Source organism: Erinaceus europaeus, chromosome 4 (genome assembly GCF_950295315.1).
Source record: "Erinaceus europaeus chromosome 4, mEriEur2.1, whole genome shotgun sequence".
NCBI lineage: Eukaryota > Metazoa > Chordata > Mammalia > Eulipotyphla > Erinaceidae > Erinaceus > Erinaceus europaeus.
This window is the reverse complement of record NC_080165.1, coordinates 90,679,256-90,697,959: the sequence shown is the minus strand read 5'-3', so window position 1 is coordinate 90,697,959 and position 18,704 is coordinate 90,679,256. Positions and strand designations below refer to the sequence as shown.

Here is an 18,704-nt window from a genome sequence, read left to right as displayed (position 1 = left end):
AGTGCATTTATCTCATTTTCTGCTTAGTTCAGTGTGGCGCATGCACTTGTGAAGACTTGGCTGATGTTGTGAAGTAGTGCTTCACTATTTTACAATATATTTCACTGAGAGTTTCTCTTTTTTATTATCTTGATTTATGTATTGGATAGAGACAGTCAGAAATCGAGAGGGAAGGGGGTGATAGAATGGGAGAGAGAAAGAGAGACACCTGTAGCACTGCTTCATCACTCCCAAAGCTTTTCCCCTGCAGGTGGGGACTGGGGGCTTGAACCTCCCCAGCCCTTGTGCATTATTAACGTGTACTCAGCTAAGTGCATCACCACCCAGATCCTCGACTGAGAATTTCTCTGCAGGAATGTTCTCTATTGTGTGTTTGAGAAGCAGAGAGTGAGAGTAAGTGCTAGGAAGAAAGAGTGAGAAAGAGAGAGAAAGAAAATAAAAGTCATAGTCTATAAGTTACTTTGTGGTCATGGCCAACTGCTTAAGTACAAATTAAAAAAATAATAATTTATTCATTTGTTTTAACAAAGAGGGGAGAGAAGAAAAGAAAAAAAGTGAGATCAGAGTACTGCTCACCTCTGGCTTATGGTGCTAACTGGGGGTTGAACCTGGGACTTGAGAGTCTTAGGAGGCATGAAAAGTCTTACTGCATGACCATTATGCTATCTCCATAGCCCCTAAGTAAAATTTATAGGTCTTAAAGTTTTAACAACAGCAATTAACTAGGTTTTCAGGTTTTTGAAGACTCTTTTACATGCCTGTTTTAGGAAATGATTTCCAGGAAGGTCTAGATTTAAAATATATTTGTACTATGGAAAAGTATATTGGATTTCTACTTAAATTATTTATAGCACAAATTTTAACCTTGTACAACACCAACTTATGAGTGCTTTAAATTGTATAGTTTCTCAGTGAAATTTTAATACTTATGACATTAATATTACCCTCAGTAAAATGACACATTCATTTTATTTATTTATTTATTTATTTGTCACTGGGTTTATTGCTGGGGCTTGGTGCCGGTCCAGTGATTTCACTGTTCCTAGTAGCCACATTTTCCCTTTTTCTTTCTTTTTTCTGATACAGAAAGAGGAGAGAGAGGCAGAGAGAAAGAGGAGAGAGAGGCAGAGAGAAAGAGAGACACCTGCAGCCACTGCTCATGAAGCTTCCCCCTGTAGGTGAGGACTGGAGGGCTTCAACCTGGGTCCTTATGTATAGTGACCCTTATATATAGGACCCACCACCTGGCTCCAAAATGACAATTAAAAAAAAAGTAAAACTAGCTAGTTATGAAGAAAACAGTAGTCACCATCTGGTAGATACATAGTCTGTGTATGGTGGTCTTGATCGGATCTCTCGGGCCAAACCAAAGTCTGCAATTTTTACAAGTTCTGGTCCCATGCAGAGGAGGTTCTCAGGCTTTAGGTCCCGATGAAAGAAGCCTGTAGAATAATGGAGAAGGAATTCAAATGTTTCTGTACTACTCTTTGCAGCTATATTGTACTTTAGCAGTTATGATCTGATAAGCTAGAATGATTCTGAAGGCTCTATGCACAGGATTTCAATCATTTTCCCTTTGATGAATTCAAAAGGTAAACTTAATCAAAAGTTGATCTTCATAATTATTTTCTAGGAGAGAAAATGTTAATCATTGAAACTATGTTCAGATCTATAATAACTGAAAAATAAATTGTCACTCAACAAAAAGTTATCATTCTTAGCCTGCCCAAAAAGAATGTGAGATTCAAATCAAAACATTTAAACAAAATTTAAGTATTAGGTAGGAATGGCCTTTCAGGGACAGGGTGGCAACTCAACAGTAAAATGTATGCCTTATATATGTGAAGCCTTGGGTTCAATACCTGACACTGCATATAGATATTGATACTGCATTTTAAAAAAAAGAATGATATTTAAATTTAAAAAATAATTTTTATATGCAAAAATTTGGTTGACTCATTACTAACCTAATTAAATAAGCTTATCAACACCCACTAGGGTAGGCACTATCTGTTCTTAGGCTCAGTATGACTGAGTCATTGTGTCTGGATCCTCTATTCTGAACACAATCTCATCACAGAACTGACTTAAAGAATGTGTAGACACAGCAGTCATTAGAGAGAACTCTTTTGTTAGTGTCCAGGAAGACCTCTATGAACTTCAAGACCACAGTGTCTCTTCCCCAAAAAATCCAAAGCATTAAAATATTCCAGTTAAAAGTCAAATGACAGAGAGCAGCTTCTTACTGAACAGAAAAGGGGAGTCATGGGGTGGAGGTGGGGGTTAGATGAATTATTCACAATCCTATCCAGAAATGTGTCAGAGCTGTTGTACTATTAAATTCTATTCAGTTCTCTTAATAGGGACAGCTAAGTTTGATTTGAGGTTCTAATCCTCTCAATTCCAAATTGATACTGTTTCCCTTCTTTTCTCATCTAGCTGGCTAAATTACTCCCAAACTTCTGCACCATTTCTCTTAGAATGAGCCATTTGTTGTCTAGCTCTCAACCTTTATTGTGAGCTCTATCGGCCACCATTCATAATACCCACTCCAACAAACCTGCATCTTTCCCCGTTTAGCTAGTCCCATTACATCAAAATGTATTCTGCTATAATTAGCATTCTTGTACTACAAACCTGGTACCTTATTTCCACTAGGGGTCATGCTCTTTCAAATACCAGCCACTTCCTCCAATCAACCACACTCTCTCTTTTCCATCTGGGCTAGCTCTTTTCTTTCTTTTGCTCCCCCCTTCTTTCCTTTCCTTTCCTTTTTCTTTTTTTTTTTTTGATAGGACAGAGAGAAACTGGATGGAAGGGGAGACAGAGAGGAAGAGAGAAAGAGAACCTACACTACTCTTAAAATCCATCCCCCTTCACCTTCCTGGCCCCTGCAGTTGAGGACCAGAGCTTGAACCTGGAGCATGCTAATATGTGAGTTCAATCAGGTGTGCCATTGCCTGAGTCCACAGACCCCCCCCCTTTTTTTTTTAACCAGAGCATTACTCAGCTCTGGCTTTGTTAATTCTTTAATCCCACATCCACAGAGCACATGCACATTAATGAAAGGAGGAGAATGAAGATTCTGGTTTCCCATATGCAGCCCTCTGATCAGTTTCTCGTTAAGGTCCAAAACAAACTACCAGGGGGTAATGGCTAGTAAAAGAAATTAATTACACAGTCTTAATGATTGATAAAAACTGCATTTGTAGGTTGACATTTCAGTTTTCTTACACTGCATTTGAATATGAGCCTTTCTAACTAGGAAATATTCATGAATAGCTCTGTAAAATACTTAGCCCTCTTTACTTTTTCTTAGTGAAGAACAGCTGACAGTCATTAGCAACAGTGTTATACCTATGTGTTCCATTCTTTGGTAATTAAAAGTACAGAAGACCCTCATGTCATGGGTCACTTTTCATCTCTATTTTAACAAAACATTGGCTTCTACAAGAGAGGCAATACAGTATAGTGGCAAAATGAACACACCAATCAAGCTGCCCCAGTTCAAAATCACTTGAGCTCTTTGTGACTCCATTTCCCCTTCTGTAACACAGGGAAATAATAGCATCTTTCTTGTGAAGTTGTCTTGATTTTTTTTTTTTTTTGCCTCCAGGGTTATCGTTGGGGCTCAATGCCTGCACTAGGAATCCACTGCTCCTGGAGGCCACACTTTTCCCCTTTGCTGCCCTTGTTGTTTATCGGCCAGTGGTGCGTTCCAACAGCTTATTTAAGTTATTACTAGTAGGTATGAATTCTTTTGTTTTACCCTCCCAGGTGTAGTGGGAGAATGCACAGGCATTCCTCCTCCTTACACCTCCCTCCTCCTCCTTCCCCTCCCTCTCCCCCTGTATTTCTTCTCCTTCTTTTGTGGGTAAGAATTAATGAACTGGGAGTCAGGCGGCAGTGCAGCAGATTAAGCGCACGTGGTGCAAAGTGCAAGCAGCAGCGTAAGGATCCTGGTTCGAGCCCCTGCTCCCCACCTGTAGGGGGATCGCTTCACAAGTGGTGAAGCAGGTTTGCAGGTGTCTGTCTTTCTTCTTCTCTGTCTCCCCCTCCTCTCTCCATTTCTCTCTGTCTTATCCAACAACAAAGCATCAATAACAACAACAATAATGACTACAACAATAAAACAACAAGGGCAAAAACAAAGGGAAAATAAATAAATAAATTTTTAAAAAATTAAAAAAAAAAGAATCTTCCTGTTTAAAAGCAGCTTTCCGAAGACAGTAACAGATCTTCAATTTAATTTCAGAATACCTTGTGCCAGATGAATAACAGATAAATATTCTTCTTCATTCTGACAGAAAATGTGTTATGCTTACGCTCTTCATTAGTTATGCTTGAGTAAGGGAAATATGAAGGCACAAAGAAGGCTTTCTTCCTTTTGCCATAAACTACAAAGTTTTCATCTATAAGACCACTAGGACTGTTATAAAAAGGCCAAGGACTATCTCAAGGTCATACACGACAAGGTCCAATAGTGATGCACTCAGCAAAAAATCTCCTTGTGGAGTGAAACATTGACCTCCAAGCCCTCAAGCACATTTCTGTTTACCTGTACAGATAAAGTATGACCTGAACATTTACAAGGGCAGGTCAAGGGTAAAACATGGTTTGTAGTAATCCTTTAATTCCTACAAAGTACATATGCTCTGGCATTGTTCAATCAGTACAAAGTAGAGTAGTGTTTTTATTCCCCGAAGGGGGAAGGTACTCAGTGACATGAACTATGGCCATAGCAACTACCAGCAGCACTGTTCTTTCTTCTCAGAGGAGTCTGCTCCCAGGGGCAGAATGTACCTTCTCACAGCGAGTTCCCAGCTAGCAGGGAAGAACAGAAACTCAAGATAAATATGTCCAAGTGTTTTAGATTTTTTTTTCCCCCATAGTGTCAAAACATATTATGGAACTACATGTGAATTTAACCAAAGTCATGTGAGCACCATGTGAAAATCATTTAAGTTACTAAAAATGATTTTCAATGAAAATAAGATAGAACTTGAAAAATTGATATCACTATTATCTCATCTTGTTCTCTTGTTTTCTTTGAGAATAGATGGATCTTTTTCCTAGTGGTACATGGAAAATGGACATAAATTATCTTCTCTATCACCTTACAGCAATGGGGTCTTTGAAACTTTAAGGCTCTCTGAATCTGCTTCCTTTTCTCTGAAAGGACATGTACCCTCTCATCCTAAGAATTGGCAAAGAAACAAATAAGGTAAGAAATATTAACTTCGAACCAGAACTTAGCAACTAATAGTTGCAGGAAAATGTTAACAAGAAACTCTGATAAATAATAATAATAGTACTGGAGTTACAAAAGCAAAAAGGTCTGACTTCCTCCATAAACTTGTACCACTTTGGAGCCAGGTGGTGGCACACCTGGGTAAGAACTCATTACAGTGCTCAAGGACCCAGGTTCAAGCCCCTGGCCCCCACTAGCATGGAAAAAGTTTCACAGGTGGCAAAGCAGAGTTGCAGGTGTCTCTCTGTCTCTCTTCCTTTCTATCCTCCCCTACCCTCTTAATTTCTGTCTACTCAATAATAAATAAAATTATATATTTAAAAAAACAAACCTGTACTGTTTCCATACAGAATACCTGTCGGAGAAACTGACAGTTCAGAATTCCAAAGAACTGTTTTCATACAATAATATATGGATACTAAATTATGGGATTAAATAAAATATGTATAGAGGGGTACACATATATTTGTGCCCATGGGTATATGAATATATAGATGTGATGTTTGTGTGTGTGTGTGTGTGTGTGTGTGTGTGTGTGTGACAGAGAGAGAGAGAGAAGGGGGGAGAATTCACTTGATAAGATTAGGTACAGACCTGGATTTTCCAATATTGAGCAAAGAATCAAAACAGCTAAAACTGGTTCCTATTTAAAAAAATGTTTGGCTGAGCTTTTCTCTCTCTCTCTTTTTTTCCTCCAGGGTTATTGCTGGGCTCGGTGCCTGCACCATGAATCCACTGCTCCTGGAGGCCATTTTTTCCCCCTTTTGTTGCCCTTGTTGTTGTAGCCTCATTGTGGTTATTATTATTGCCATTGTTGATGTTGTTCATTGTTGGATAGGACAGAGAGAAATGGAAAGAGGAGGGGAAGACAGAGGGGGAGAGAGAGATAGACACATGCAGACCTGCTTCACCGCCTGTGAAGCGACTCCCCTGCAGGTGGGGAGCCGGGGGCTCGAACTGGGATCCTAACGCCGGTCCTTGCGCTTTGCGCCACATGAGCTTAACCTACTGCGCCACCGCCGGACCCCCAGCTTTTCTCTTAAGAATCCTTTTGATTTCTTAGAAGTTCTATTTCTTGTGGTCCGGGAGGTGGCGCAATGGTAAAGCTTTGGACTCTCAAGCATGAGGTCCTGAGTTTGATCCCCGGCAGCACATGTGCCAGAGTGATATCTGGTTCTTTTTCTCTCCTCCTATCTTTCTCATAAATAAATAAAATCTTTAAAAAAAAAAAAAAGAAGTTCTATTTCTTAAGGTTCTTTGGGATGCATTGGATCGACCTTCTCGTGGTGCATCCCGTGAGTACCCATTCATTGGGGAAACTGACATCCTTCCTAGCCGACTGAATCCACATGGATCCCAGTCACTTTCAAAGCCAGCAACAAGCAGCTCCTGACAGCTTTCAACCTGACGCTGTTGACTGGCTACGGAAGAAGGGCAAACGCTAGAAGAATAAGAAGGTTCTTAAAACTATTAAATGACCCTTCTGATTGGTCCTCTAAGATACCATGCCAGGAGCCTTTTAAGTTTTGCAAACTCATTCCATCCCTTGTGGGTTGCTAAAAATGAAAGTTAGGGCTGGAGAGTCAGCATGGTGGTTATACAAAAGACAGGCATGCCTGAGGTCCCAGGTTTAATCCCCAGCACCACCAACAGCCAGAGCTGAACAGTGCTCTGGTAAAATAATAATAATAACAATAATGATGATGATAATTTAAAAAAAGCAGTTAAAATAGAAGTTCTATTCATATGCTATGAATCAGAAAAACCCTTTTTACTAAAAATTGTTTACCAGAATTGGTTCAGCTTTACATACTCATCACTGTTCATTCAGCATTTGAGACAAGAAATTGTATAGACAATTTCTATTTTTCTGTTTAATTTTATTTAGTATCTAATCATGAAGTGCTACTCAGGGTTAAAAAACTTGAGGATGGCAATGACCCCAAATGCACCATGCCCCCGGCTATGATGCAATGTTTTTTTTTTTATAGTCACTGCCAATTTGCGTCAAAACTGAACTGACTATTATCAAAAGGTTTCCAGCCAAGATCTTTACTGCGTAAAAGAACTCATTTGTTGGTATATTTGTAGTGGCAATGATATTCTTGAACTGGGAGTGAAGGGATTTCGCCTCTGCAAGACCAGTTATTTTACCCATCTATCTGTACGTTAAAGCCACTTCAGTGGGGGAAGAGGGGGTAAGTGGTGGTGCACCTGGTTGAGCGCACAAATTACAGTGCATAAAGACCCTGGTTCAACCCCCCAGACTCCACCTGAAGGAGGAAAGCTTCATGAGTGGTGAAGCAGCTTTGCAGTGTCTCTGTCTCCTCCTCTCTATATCCCCCTTCCTCTCAATTTCTCGCTGTCTCCATCAAATTAATAAAGATAATTCTTCTTCTTCTTCTTCTAGTGTTTGCCCTTCTTCCGTAGCCAGTCAACAGCGTCAGGTTGATAATAAAAAGTTAAAACAAACAACGACTCCCCTGCAGGTGGAGAGCCTTACCTGGTCCTTGTGCTTCTTGCCACATGCGCTTAACCTCCTGCCCTACCACCGACCCCCCTGCTATCTAACATTTTTTTTTAAGTTCCCTCCCCTTTTGTTGCCCTTGTTGTTTTTCATTGTTGTTGTAGTTGTTATTGTTGTCATTGTTAGATAGGACAGAGAGAAATGGAGAGAGGAGGGGAAGACATAAGGGGGAGAGAAAGACAGACAACTGCAGACCTACTTCACCTCACCGCTTGTGATGTGACTCCTCTGCTGGTGGGGAGCCTGGGGCTTGAACCGGGAGCTTAACCGGCTGCGCTACCGCCCAACTCCCATTATCCAACATTTAAAAAAAAATTTTTTTAATATTTATTTTATTTATTTATTCCCTTTTGTTGCCCTTGTTGTTTTATTGTTGTAGTTATTATTGTTGTTGTCGTTGTTGGATAGGACAGAGGGAAATGGAGAGAGGAGGGGAAGACAGAGAGGAGGACAGAAAGACACCTGCAGACCTGCTTCACTGCCTGTGAAGCGACTCCCCTGCAGGTGGGGAGCCGGGGTTCGAACCGGGATCCTTATGCCGGTCCTTGTGCTTTGCGCCACCTGCGCTTAACCCGCTGCGCTACAGCCCGACTCCCATTTTCCAACATTTTTATAAAGCTTAACTAAGAACAAAGTAAAGGAGGTTTTCCTGGGAATACATGACCCTCATTTTTTCTAAGTTTTCTCAGTCTCTCCTTGGACTAAGTAGAGTATCTATAAAGCAAACCATACTGAGCCCCAGAATAACTCTTTTCTATCATCAGATGATAGACTTGAGGGATACAGTATGAAACTGCTAAATGCAAATTGCTACTGTGTTTACCATGAAGTCATGGTACATACAATCCCCTCAACAAGAATTCATGAGTCAGGGCCTGGGTGGTGTGCCCCTGGCCGAGTGCACATTTTACCATATGTATGGACTCTGGTTCAAGCCCCCTGTCCTTACCTACAGGGGAGAAGCTTATGAATGGTGAAGTAGTGCTACAACTATCTCTCTTTCTTTCTATCTCTCTATATTCTCTGCCCTTCTTGTTTTCTCTGTCCTATCCAATAAATAAATATATAAATATTTTTAAAAATCCATGGCTGAAATCTCTTTGTGTTTAGTACTAAGAATAATTCTGTTTCTTCTAGGTGTCTGGTTAGTTTTCACCTTGGGATACTATGTAAGTTGTAAAATGTTATGTTTCACATATTGTACCATCAGACAACTACCTTAGAATCAAATCATACCCATTTTCTTTTATTTAAGTAAAATGTATTGATGATAATTTTGAGGACTAACTCTACCCATGGTTATATCTCTATCTTTTTGCTACTTTGTTAACTTTTTATTTTATTTTTTTTAATTTCTTTATTGGGGAACTAGTGTTTTACATTTGACAGTAAATACAATAGTTTGTACATGCATAACATTTCCCAGTTTTCCATATAACAATACAACCCCACTAGGTTCTCTGGCATCCTTCTTGGACCTGTATTCTCCCACACACACACACACACACACCCCAGAGTCTTTTACTTTGGTGCAATACGCCATACTTTGTTAACTTTCATTTTGATTTCTGTCTTGTATATAATTTACTGGGCCATGTTTTAACTCCTTTGAACAAGCTGAAATATAAATAACATTAAGGAAACTAGAATACTAATGGAAGTATGTTAGTATGTAGGTTAAACATAACACATGAAACCACCTTTAATTCTAGTCTATGTTAATGTCACTAATATACCAATTAGTTATCTCACTAATACACCAATTAACTCATACACCGATTAGGCTTAATCTTTAAGCCTAAAGAATAAGGGCATGTAAATATGAAAAATAATAAAACTTAGAAATTCAGTTAAAGAAAATAACATATTTTAAAAGCTACTATCAGGCTCCACTCTTCAACTTTTTCTGGGAATTTATTACAGAAGACACTGATGCTTTGTATGTCATCTATCCAATATTAACATTTTGCTGCTACTCAGAAGCACACTACTCCAAGCCACTTACCATGTTTATGAATATATGCAAGTCCTTGCAATATCTGAAACATGATATTCCTTATAGCAGACTCAGGAAACAATTTATTTCTGAATGGAACAGAAGAAAAATTATAAATTTAAGCCTACATAACAATGATAATCGTCTCCTAATTTTCAAGTTCCTTTGATTAAACAAAACTTTAAAATGTTGCTAATAATATCAGATCCTTTGATAACAAGGACTACAAAAAAATTAATCTATGTGAGAAAGTTGCCTTAGGACCAGGCTTTACCAGGTGTGAGACCCTGTGTTAAAACCCTATTACTACAAAGAAACACCATGGCACTGTTGGAAGCGCCATGGAGGATGGAGCATTACTGTGGTATCTCGCCTTGTATCTGAAAAAAAGGAGGCGAAGGTGAGGGGAGGGAGAAAGAGGAGGAGGAAGAAGAGGAGAAAGCAAGCAAGCTACCTTATACACATCTAGTTAAGAATACACAATACATTTAATTATGTTAAGAAAGGATTAAGGGTGCTTCTGTTGTTGTCCCTGGAGCTTCACCATTCTGAGCAGAAGTTTTCAGATACAGAGAGAGACAAAGTCAGTATGAGAGAGAGAGAAGAGCAATTGAGTAAGAACTCAGCATTAAAGCTTCCTTCAGTGCAATGGGGCCAGGATTTATGCTGGGTGGCCTGCATGACTATCCACCACTATTTTGCTAGTCCAGATTAAAGATTTTATTTATTTATTGTCATCACTGGGACTTCACTGTTTTAGTCCAATGTCATCAGACAGGAAAAGAGAGCAAGTGAGAGAGAGATAGTGAGAGAGAGAGAGATAGTCTATAGTGTGCAGTGAGTAGAGCACTGGACTTAAAAAGCAGGAAGTCTTTTGCATACAACTATGCTCTCTCTGATGCCCTAGTTCAGCATTTAAGAAAAATATGGGGGAAGGGTGCAAAGGTAAAGTCAAGGAGTTTTAGTATACAACTTTTTTTGTTTGCAAGGACTCATTGCTAAGAAAACTCATTGGTTCATATCTGTTACCAAATGACTTCATTTCTCTGAAGGACAAATACCAGATGGTTCTACTGATAATGTGTAATATAAAGAATTGAAGCATGAACTTGTGGGGAAGAAAAAGTAGTCAAACTGTCTGTACAATTATGTGAAAACTAATGGTTGTCCTTGGGGGTAGGGCAAAACTGTGGTGGTGGATGTGGTGTGGAACTGTACCCCTGTAATCCTGTAAACTACTATTAAATTACTAAAAATAATAATAAAGCATGAGATCTGAGTACAGTCTCCTGCATTGCCATGTGCCTGAATGATGCTCTGGTTCTCTGTCTCATGTGTTAATAAATAAATCTGAAGAAGGAAGAAGTGGAGAAGGACGAAGAAAGAGAAAAGGGAGAGACAAAAAAGAAGAGGGGGAGGAGGAAGAGGATGAGAGAGGGAGAGGAAGAGGCCAGGCTTAAACCTGGGTTATACACATGACAATAGAAATACATGCATACATATACTGATACATATGCTTATCTTTTTCCTTTTTCTTTTTAGATAGAGGCAGAGAGAAAGAGAGAGGTGGGGAGAAGGGAGAGAGAAGAGAGAGAGAGAGCGAGCACAGAAGCTTCCGTCAATGTTAACCTGGGTCACACACTTGGTAAACAGAGCACTATCCAAACCAGCTATCTCACTAGCCCAATAAAAATAATTTTATAAATACACATTTTTGTATTAAATTCTCACAAAATTCTCTATAATATTTCATATAGAAATTTTCTCTCAGGGATGGGTGGTGGCGCACCTGGTTGAGTGCACATGTCACAGTGCAACAGGACCCAGGTTCAAGCCCTTGGTTCCCACCTGCAGGGGGAAAGCTTCATGAGTGGTGAGGCAGGGCTGCAGGTGTCTGTCTCTTTCCCTCTCTATCACACCCTTCCCTCTCAATTTCTTGCTGTTTCTATCATGTTTCTATCATGTTATCATGAAAATGTGCCCAGCAACATTGGTGCTCTGAGTTCATATACATGTAAAAGTGTGAAAATATATCCATGAGACCTTATATATTTTTGAAACCATATAATTTTATGAGGTAAAGTTAAGTCATTAAGATAAAAATAAAATTGGGGTGTCAGGTGATAGCACAGTGGGTTAAGTGCATGTGGGGCAAAGTGCAAGTACCGGCGTAGGGATCTGGGTTGGAGCCCCGGCTCCCCACCTGCAGGGGAGTTGCTTCACAGGCGGTGAAGCAGGTCTACAGGTGTCTATCTCTCCCCCTCTCTGTCTTCCCCTTCTCTCTCAATTTCTCTCTGTCCTATCCAACAATGAACGACATCAACATCAACAACAATAATAATAACCACAACTAGGCTACAACAACAAGGGTAACAAAAAGGGGGGAAAATGGCCTCCAGAAGCAGTGGATTCATGGTGCAGGCACTGAGCCCCAGCAATAACCACGGAGGCAATAAATAAAGTAAAATAAAATAAAATAAAACTGCCTACAAAACAAACAAAAAACTACCCAAGAGGTTTTATATGGTTCACTTGAAAGTTCAAAATAACCATAGCAAGAAAGGTTTTTGTGTTTTTAACTTTTTACCAGCAGGCTTTATCGATGGGGCTCATATCTTGTACGCGGTATGACAAATCCACTTCTCCCAGTGACCACTTTTTTTTCCCCCTCAGGTAGAAAGAAAATAGAGAGGGGGAGAAAGAGATAAAGAGAAACACCTGTATTACTGCTCTCTATCACTTATGAAGGTTCTCCCCCTGCAGGTGAGTACTCTGAGACTTGAACCCAGGTCCTTGCATATTGTATCATGAGTTCTCTGCCTGATGTGCTACTGCCTGGACTCAGCAAATAAATTTTTATTAGTTTCCTTTCAGCAGGTGAGCCCCTAAGCACTATATAAAGAAAGAAACTGAAATAAGGCTGCAAAGTATTTATTAAATCTTTTAACTTATTTGGTTGGATTATCCATTGAAACACAAAAATGGTTGCAGTAAAAATTGCTTCTATAAATCTATCCAAGGCCCCCAAAGCAAGAATAGGTAGAGTCCTTCTCTGATGCACAGTTTTGAACAATGAAGTCTAATTAGCATGACTGCAATAACCAAAAGCAAAAAGAAAGTAACTTCTATATTGCAACATTTATTCCCAGGATTATAATGAGTAAACTGTACCTTTCTTTAATGAGTTGATAAAGATTTTCCTTCATGTACTCAAAAATAAAATAAAGATGATCATTTTCCCTAATAACTTCTTTTAATTTTATAATATTGGCATGGCTGAGCTTCTTTAAAGACTGAAAAGAAAGAAAAACACAAAAAAAATTAGAGAAAATTTGATGTTGAAAAAAGTAATCCTATATAAATACTTAAGAAAAAAACCAAAGTTATAGAACCACAGAAATACCAACATTTTATTGACAATATATTTTATTTTATTTATTTTGATAGGACTGAGGGAAATTAAGAGGGGAGGGGAAGGCAGAAAGGGAGGGAGAGAGAGAGAGAGACATGCAGCACTGCTTCACTACTCGTGAAGCTTTCCCCCTGCAGGTGGGGATGGGGACACAGGTCTTTGTGCATGGCAGTGTGTATGCTTAAGTAGGTATGCCACTATCTGACCTCTCATTTTATTAGCAGTTTACTAAACAGTACTTCTATATAGTTATGCTAACTTTATATGGAATACTTATTTTGATGAACTATTAGTTAAGTGATTAACATAACAGGTACTTTTAAAATAATTTTGTTGGGGAGATTAGTGGTTTACCAGTTGTTGACACATGAATACAATTTCTCATCTCCCTGTGATAAGTGTTTGCAAAACATTCTCATCCCCAACTTAGGTCTTTTTCCACTACCATAGACCATAACTAGTAGGTTTAGCTGCCCCCACTACTAGACAGGTCCATTCCTTCCAGATGGAGGGATTCATGCCATGCAAGTGGTCAGAGGGCACTCAACTGAGGAAGCTGAGACTTTGTTTTAGTATTCAAGAAGATAGTTGCTTTTGAGTTGATATCAACAACTGTAGACAGTTGAAACAGGAAATAATTCAAATAGAGAGAGATTGCCAGCCTGACTCTCTGTTTGCAACTGACTTATGTCCATAAGTCACAAGGGCACCTTGATATGTGAACTTTGAAAAAAGGAAAAGGAGAGGCCTTGAAAATGAGATTAAAAAAAAAATCTCTCCTTTCAGGAAAAGAAATATCCAATGGGGCGAGGAACAATAGAGTGGCTCAGAAAATAGTGTACAACTTTCTGATTTTTCATCCTTGGACATGTGCAGCTTTCTTTTTCCTGGAACACAGACATGAGTATAGTCATATGTCAACTATTTTCTGTTTGCATCACTAGTACTGTTAGTGGTGAACAAAAAGACTTTTGTATTAGTGAATAGCTACTAGCCTCCCACATGAAAGTCAGAGGCATATTCAGTTGCTGGTCAGTTTACCAGATTATCAGAATTTGCTAGACTGTCTCCTTTAAGGAAGCCTCAAAGGGTCACTTTGGTCAGTGGATCAGGCCCTTTAATTAAAAAAAAAAATCTTTTCACAGAGAAGTGAGTCTGATAATGATAAATTGTAAAGCCTTCTTTATCTTTGAATTTCCTTAAAATAGAATCCCCCTTCTATAAAACAAATACATACAAAGTCTAAAGATGAAAATGTTGAAATGAATTTCTAAATCTCAAGGATATTAAGTAAGAGAGTAAGTACCCAAGGGATCAGAGCTGGGGAATGTGTAATATGATCATGTGACTTGAAGCAGCTGCAGAGAGAAGAAATATGGTCACTGACCTCACCAATGTGTCCTGGAGCTCCACTACCCCAGAGATCCACCCTACTAGGGAAAGAGAGAGGCAGGCTTGGAGTATGGATCAATCTGTCAACGCCCATGTTCAGCGGGGAAGCAGTTACAGAAGCCAGACCTTCCACCTTCTGCATCCCACAATGACCTTGCGACCATACTCCCAGAGGGATAAAGAATAGGAAAGCTATCAGGGGAGGGGATGGGATATGGAGATCTGGTGGTGGGAACTGTGTGGAGTTGTACCCCTCTTACCCTATGGTTTTGTTAATGTCTCCTTTTTTAAATAAGTAAATAAATAAAGACAAAAAAAAAAGAAATATGGTCACTGAATAAGAACAAAACTCTCCTGGAGACACTTTTTGGAAGAGCAAACTCCTGTTAAGATGCATCTCTGGTAGGAAATTCTTAGTTGTTTTAGCCAACTGGCCAGCTCCTTCTGGAATGACCCAATCAAATTAAAATAAATCTTCTTTTAATTGGATCAAACTCCTAGTTATCCATGAATGACAAACGCAAATGTTGCTTAACTTGCAAATATTCATTGATCTCTCATGAACTATAGCTATTGTTTCTGCCTGTTCGCTGAAAATACATCACAACAATGACTGAGAGGTCCAATAAAGGAGCAGTCAAATGAAAGATGACAATTTATGCAGAGGAAAATAAAATGTTTTAAAGTTTTTCAAGAAAAGGATTCTAGGCAAGGAGAAAAGTTCCTTCAGCTCTTAGTCTGAAGTGATTTTTTTTTCTTTTTTGCCTCCAGGGTTATAGCTAAGGCTAGGTGCTACGAATCCACTGCTCCTGGAGGCCATTTTTCCCCCCTTTTGTTGCCCTTGTTGTTTATCATTGTTGTTGTCATTATTGTTATTGCTGTCGTTGTTGTTGGATAGGACAGACAGAAATCTAGAGACGAGGGGAAGACAGAGAGGGAGAAAGATAAATACCTACAGACCTGCTTCACTGCTTGTGAAGCAATCTCCCTGCAGGTGGGGAACCGAGGGGCTTGAACTGGGATCTTTACACAGGTCCTTGGGCTTTGCTCCATGTACGTTTAACCCACTGCACTACCACCCAGTCCCCTAAGTGTGTTTTGACCATCAATTATCATGTTGAATAATGGGTGATGGGTCTTGTTTTAAAGAGAGGCTGGTAGGTAAGTCAAAGTTTGCCTAATTTTAACACTGAAAAAAAATTGTGTGAGGAACTTCATGTGACTCATTTTACAGCCAATGTCGCTTAGTGATAAAGCATATGCTTTGAGGGGCTAGAGATGGCACAGCCTAGAGGAGGAAGCTTCACGAGTGAAGAAGTGTTACAAGTCTCTTTCTTCTTCTCTATGTTCCCATCTCCTCTCAGTTTCTCTGTCTCTATCCATAAGAGAAAAAATAAAGGGGCTGGGCGGTGGCGCACATGTTACAGCGCGCAAGGACCCGGGTTCGAGAGCCCCTGTCCCCACCTGCAGAGGGAAAGCTTCGAGAGTGGTGAAGCAGGGCTGCAGGTGTCTCTCTGTCTCTCTCCTTCTCCCTATCATCCCCTTCCTTCTCAATTTCTGGCTGTCTCTATCCAATAAGTAAATAAAGATAATTAAAAAAATTTTTAAAAAAGAAAATAAAATAAGTAAATAAATGGGAAAATATGGCCACCAGGAGCAGTAGATTTGTTATACAGGCACCCAGCCACTGCAATAACCCTGCTGACAATTTTAAAAGAAGAAGAAAAGAAAGAAAGAGACGATGAAAAAAAAAAAGAAAGGAAACATATACTTTATGAGGCCAAAGAGTGTACTATCTGAAATGTGAAATGAGAGAAGAAATGCCAGACACTCAGTGGAGGGAGTAGGTATATCAGGAGGAAAGCCTCTCAGGGGGATAGGCATAGGAGTAGAGTGACACACTCCAGGTCTGACAGGTGAGAACCATACCCGTTTGGTTCTGAGGGGAAACTCATCCTGAAGGCTTTAACAGGAGGAGAAGCAGGAAGACAAAGTATATCCTGGATGATGCCTTCTGACAAACGTGGGTTTGTAGCCAAGCTTTTCTGCATAAGATACTGAGTCTCTCAGCCTCAGCTGTTCTCAACTGTAAGCCAATACACTGTAAACTCAAGATATTAACATTTTCTTCCTCAGATATTAGGAGGATAAAGCAAGATAGTGACAGACAGACTGGGAAGATAGTTCACTTGGAAAGGTGATTGCTTTGACATTTGTGTGATCCAGGTCTGAGCCAGGCCCTATCTCATAGTAGAAAGCTTTGGTATTGCCATGTCTCTCTCTCTCTGAAAAAGTCAGCCTGGAGTGGCAAAGCCCCAGTGGTGATGACAAAAGAACAAAAGAACAACAAAGAAGAAAGATAGTGCATGTAAAGCATTCTAGGTGCTACCTGGTCATATGTCATTCTTGATGAAGGGTGATTATTGTGTGAACAGCCAAGTGTTGTGGAGATCATTTTGGCAACAGCACACAGGATGGATGAAAAGGATGGCACACCAAAATGAGCTGTTGTTTCTGGGTGAAAGTGATTGTTAATAGGAGGGACAGAAATATGAGTGTGGGGAAGGAGACATTCTGACAAATCAGAGCACCAACACACACCGAGCAGCTAGATGTACACTCAAGCACAGATGAGTAAACTTTTCTATAAAGGGACAGAGTGGGTAGATAGTATAATGGTTATGCAAAGAGATTTTTTTTTCATCTTTTCATGCCTGAGGCTCCAAAGTCCTAGGTTCAATTCCCTTCACCACCATAAACCAGAGCTGAGTAGTGCTCTGGTAAAGGAAAAAAAAAGGGGAGGGAGAGAAGTCAGGCAATAGAGCAGTGGGTTAAGTGCAGGTAGCACAAAGTGCAAGGACTGGAGTAAGGATCCTGGTTTGAGCCCCCAGCTCCCCACCTGCAGGGGAGTCGCTTCACAGGCAGTGAAGTAGGTCTGCAGGTGTCTATCTTTCTCTCCCCCTCTCTGTCTTCCCCTCCTCTCTCCATTTCTCTCTGTCTTATCCAACAATGACAACATCAGTAACAACAACAATAATAACTACAACAACAATGAAAAACAACAAGGGCAACAAAAGGGAAAATAAGGGGCTGGGTAGTGGCTCACTTGGTTGAGCACACATGTCACAATGTGCAAGGACCTGGGTTCAAGCTCCCAGCCCCCATCTGTAAGGGGAAAGCTTCACAAGTGGTAAAGCAGTGCTGCAGGTGTCTCTCTGTCTCTCACCCTCTCTACCACTCCTTTCCCTTTTGATTTCTGACTATCTCTATCCAAATAGTAAATAAAGATAATAAAAAAATTAAAAAAATAAAATAAAAGGGAAAATAAATAAATATTAAAAAAGAGTGAATAATGTAGGCTTTATAGGCCATGTTGCCCCTGCTCTGCCACCATAGTATATGAAATCAGTCATATAACAATGTGTAAACAAATGGACGTGGCTGTGTTCCCCAAAACTTTATCTACAAAAATAGGCAGCATGCTCTGCCCCAAATCAAATGTAGAAGAAAAACATAGAAATATGTTTTGAATTAAATGCAACAGCTGGTCCTCTAGCTTAAGCAATACCGGTGTTTCTAGGTCAACTTTTTCATTCTTTTTAGTTCAGGGTGTGTGTGGTCAAAGGGGAAAAAAAAAAGGAAGGAAGACAACATAGCACCATTCTACCATCTATGGAACACACCTGGGGGGCTGGGGCTCAGGTCCAGGACCTCCTGTGGTTAGGTGAGCACTAACCCATGAGCAAGATAGACTACTGAAGCTAGGGGAATCAGTGAAAGCTCTCAGAATTCAGAGCAAAGAAAAAAAAACAAAAAACCACTAAGAACAGAATCTGAGAAGTCATTAATATATAAAGTGTGAACCACAGAATAATTGGCAAAAGCAATAATAAAAAAAAAAGTAGAATACCTGGACAAACAGAGCCAAACAACATTGGGAGAGGAGAGGAATACAAACTCAACAGCACCAAACACTGCAGGGAGCAATTATCTGAGAAAATGATTCTAAACTTGGCACCTGAAAAGTTTTAAAAGAGCAGCTTCAGCAAATGGAGGGTGGGCCCTAACTCAACCAAGTGGAAAGTCAACTGTAGGAAAAGAAAAGACCAACAAAGGAAAAGAAGAG

At 39.8% G+C, this 18,704-nt stretch overlaps 1 protein-coding gene across 1 annotated transcript in view; it reads right to left on the bottom strand.

The window, feature by feature from the left end:
• The window catches only part of CILK1 (ciliogenesis associated kinase 1), a 49,091-nt gene that overhangs the window by 24,405 nt on the left and 5,982 nt on the right, over positions 1-18,704 (bottom strand). The window contains exons 3-5 of the mRNA XM_016185321.2: positions 12,946-13,067; positions 9,784-9,863; positions 1,310-1,442 (exon numbers count right to left, since the gene is read on the bottom strand). Coding sequence (XP_016040807.1) covers positions 1,310-1,442; positions 9,784-9,863; positions 12,946-13,067 — 335 coding nt within the window. The remainder of the gene's footprint in view (positions 1-1,309; positions 1,443-9,783; positions 9,864-12,945; positions 13,068-18,704) is intronic.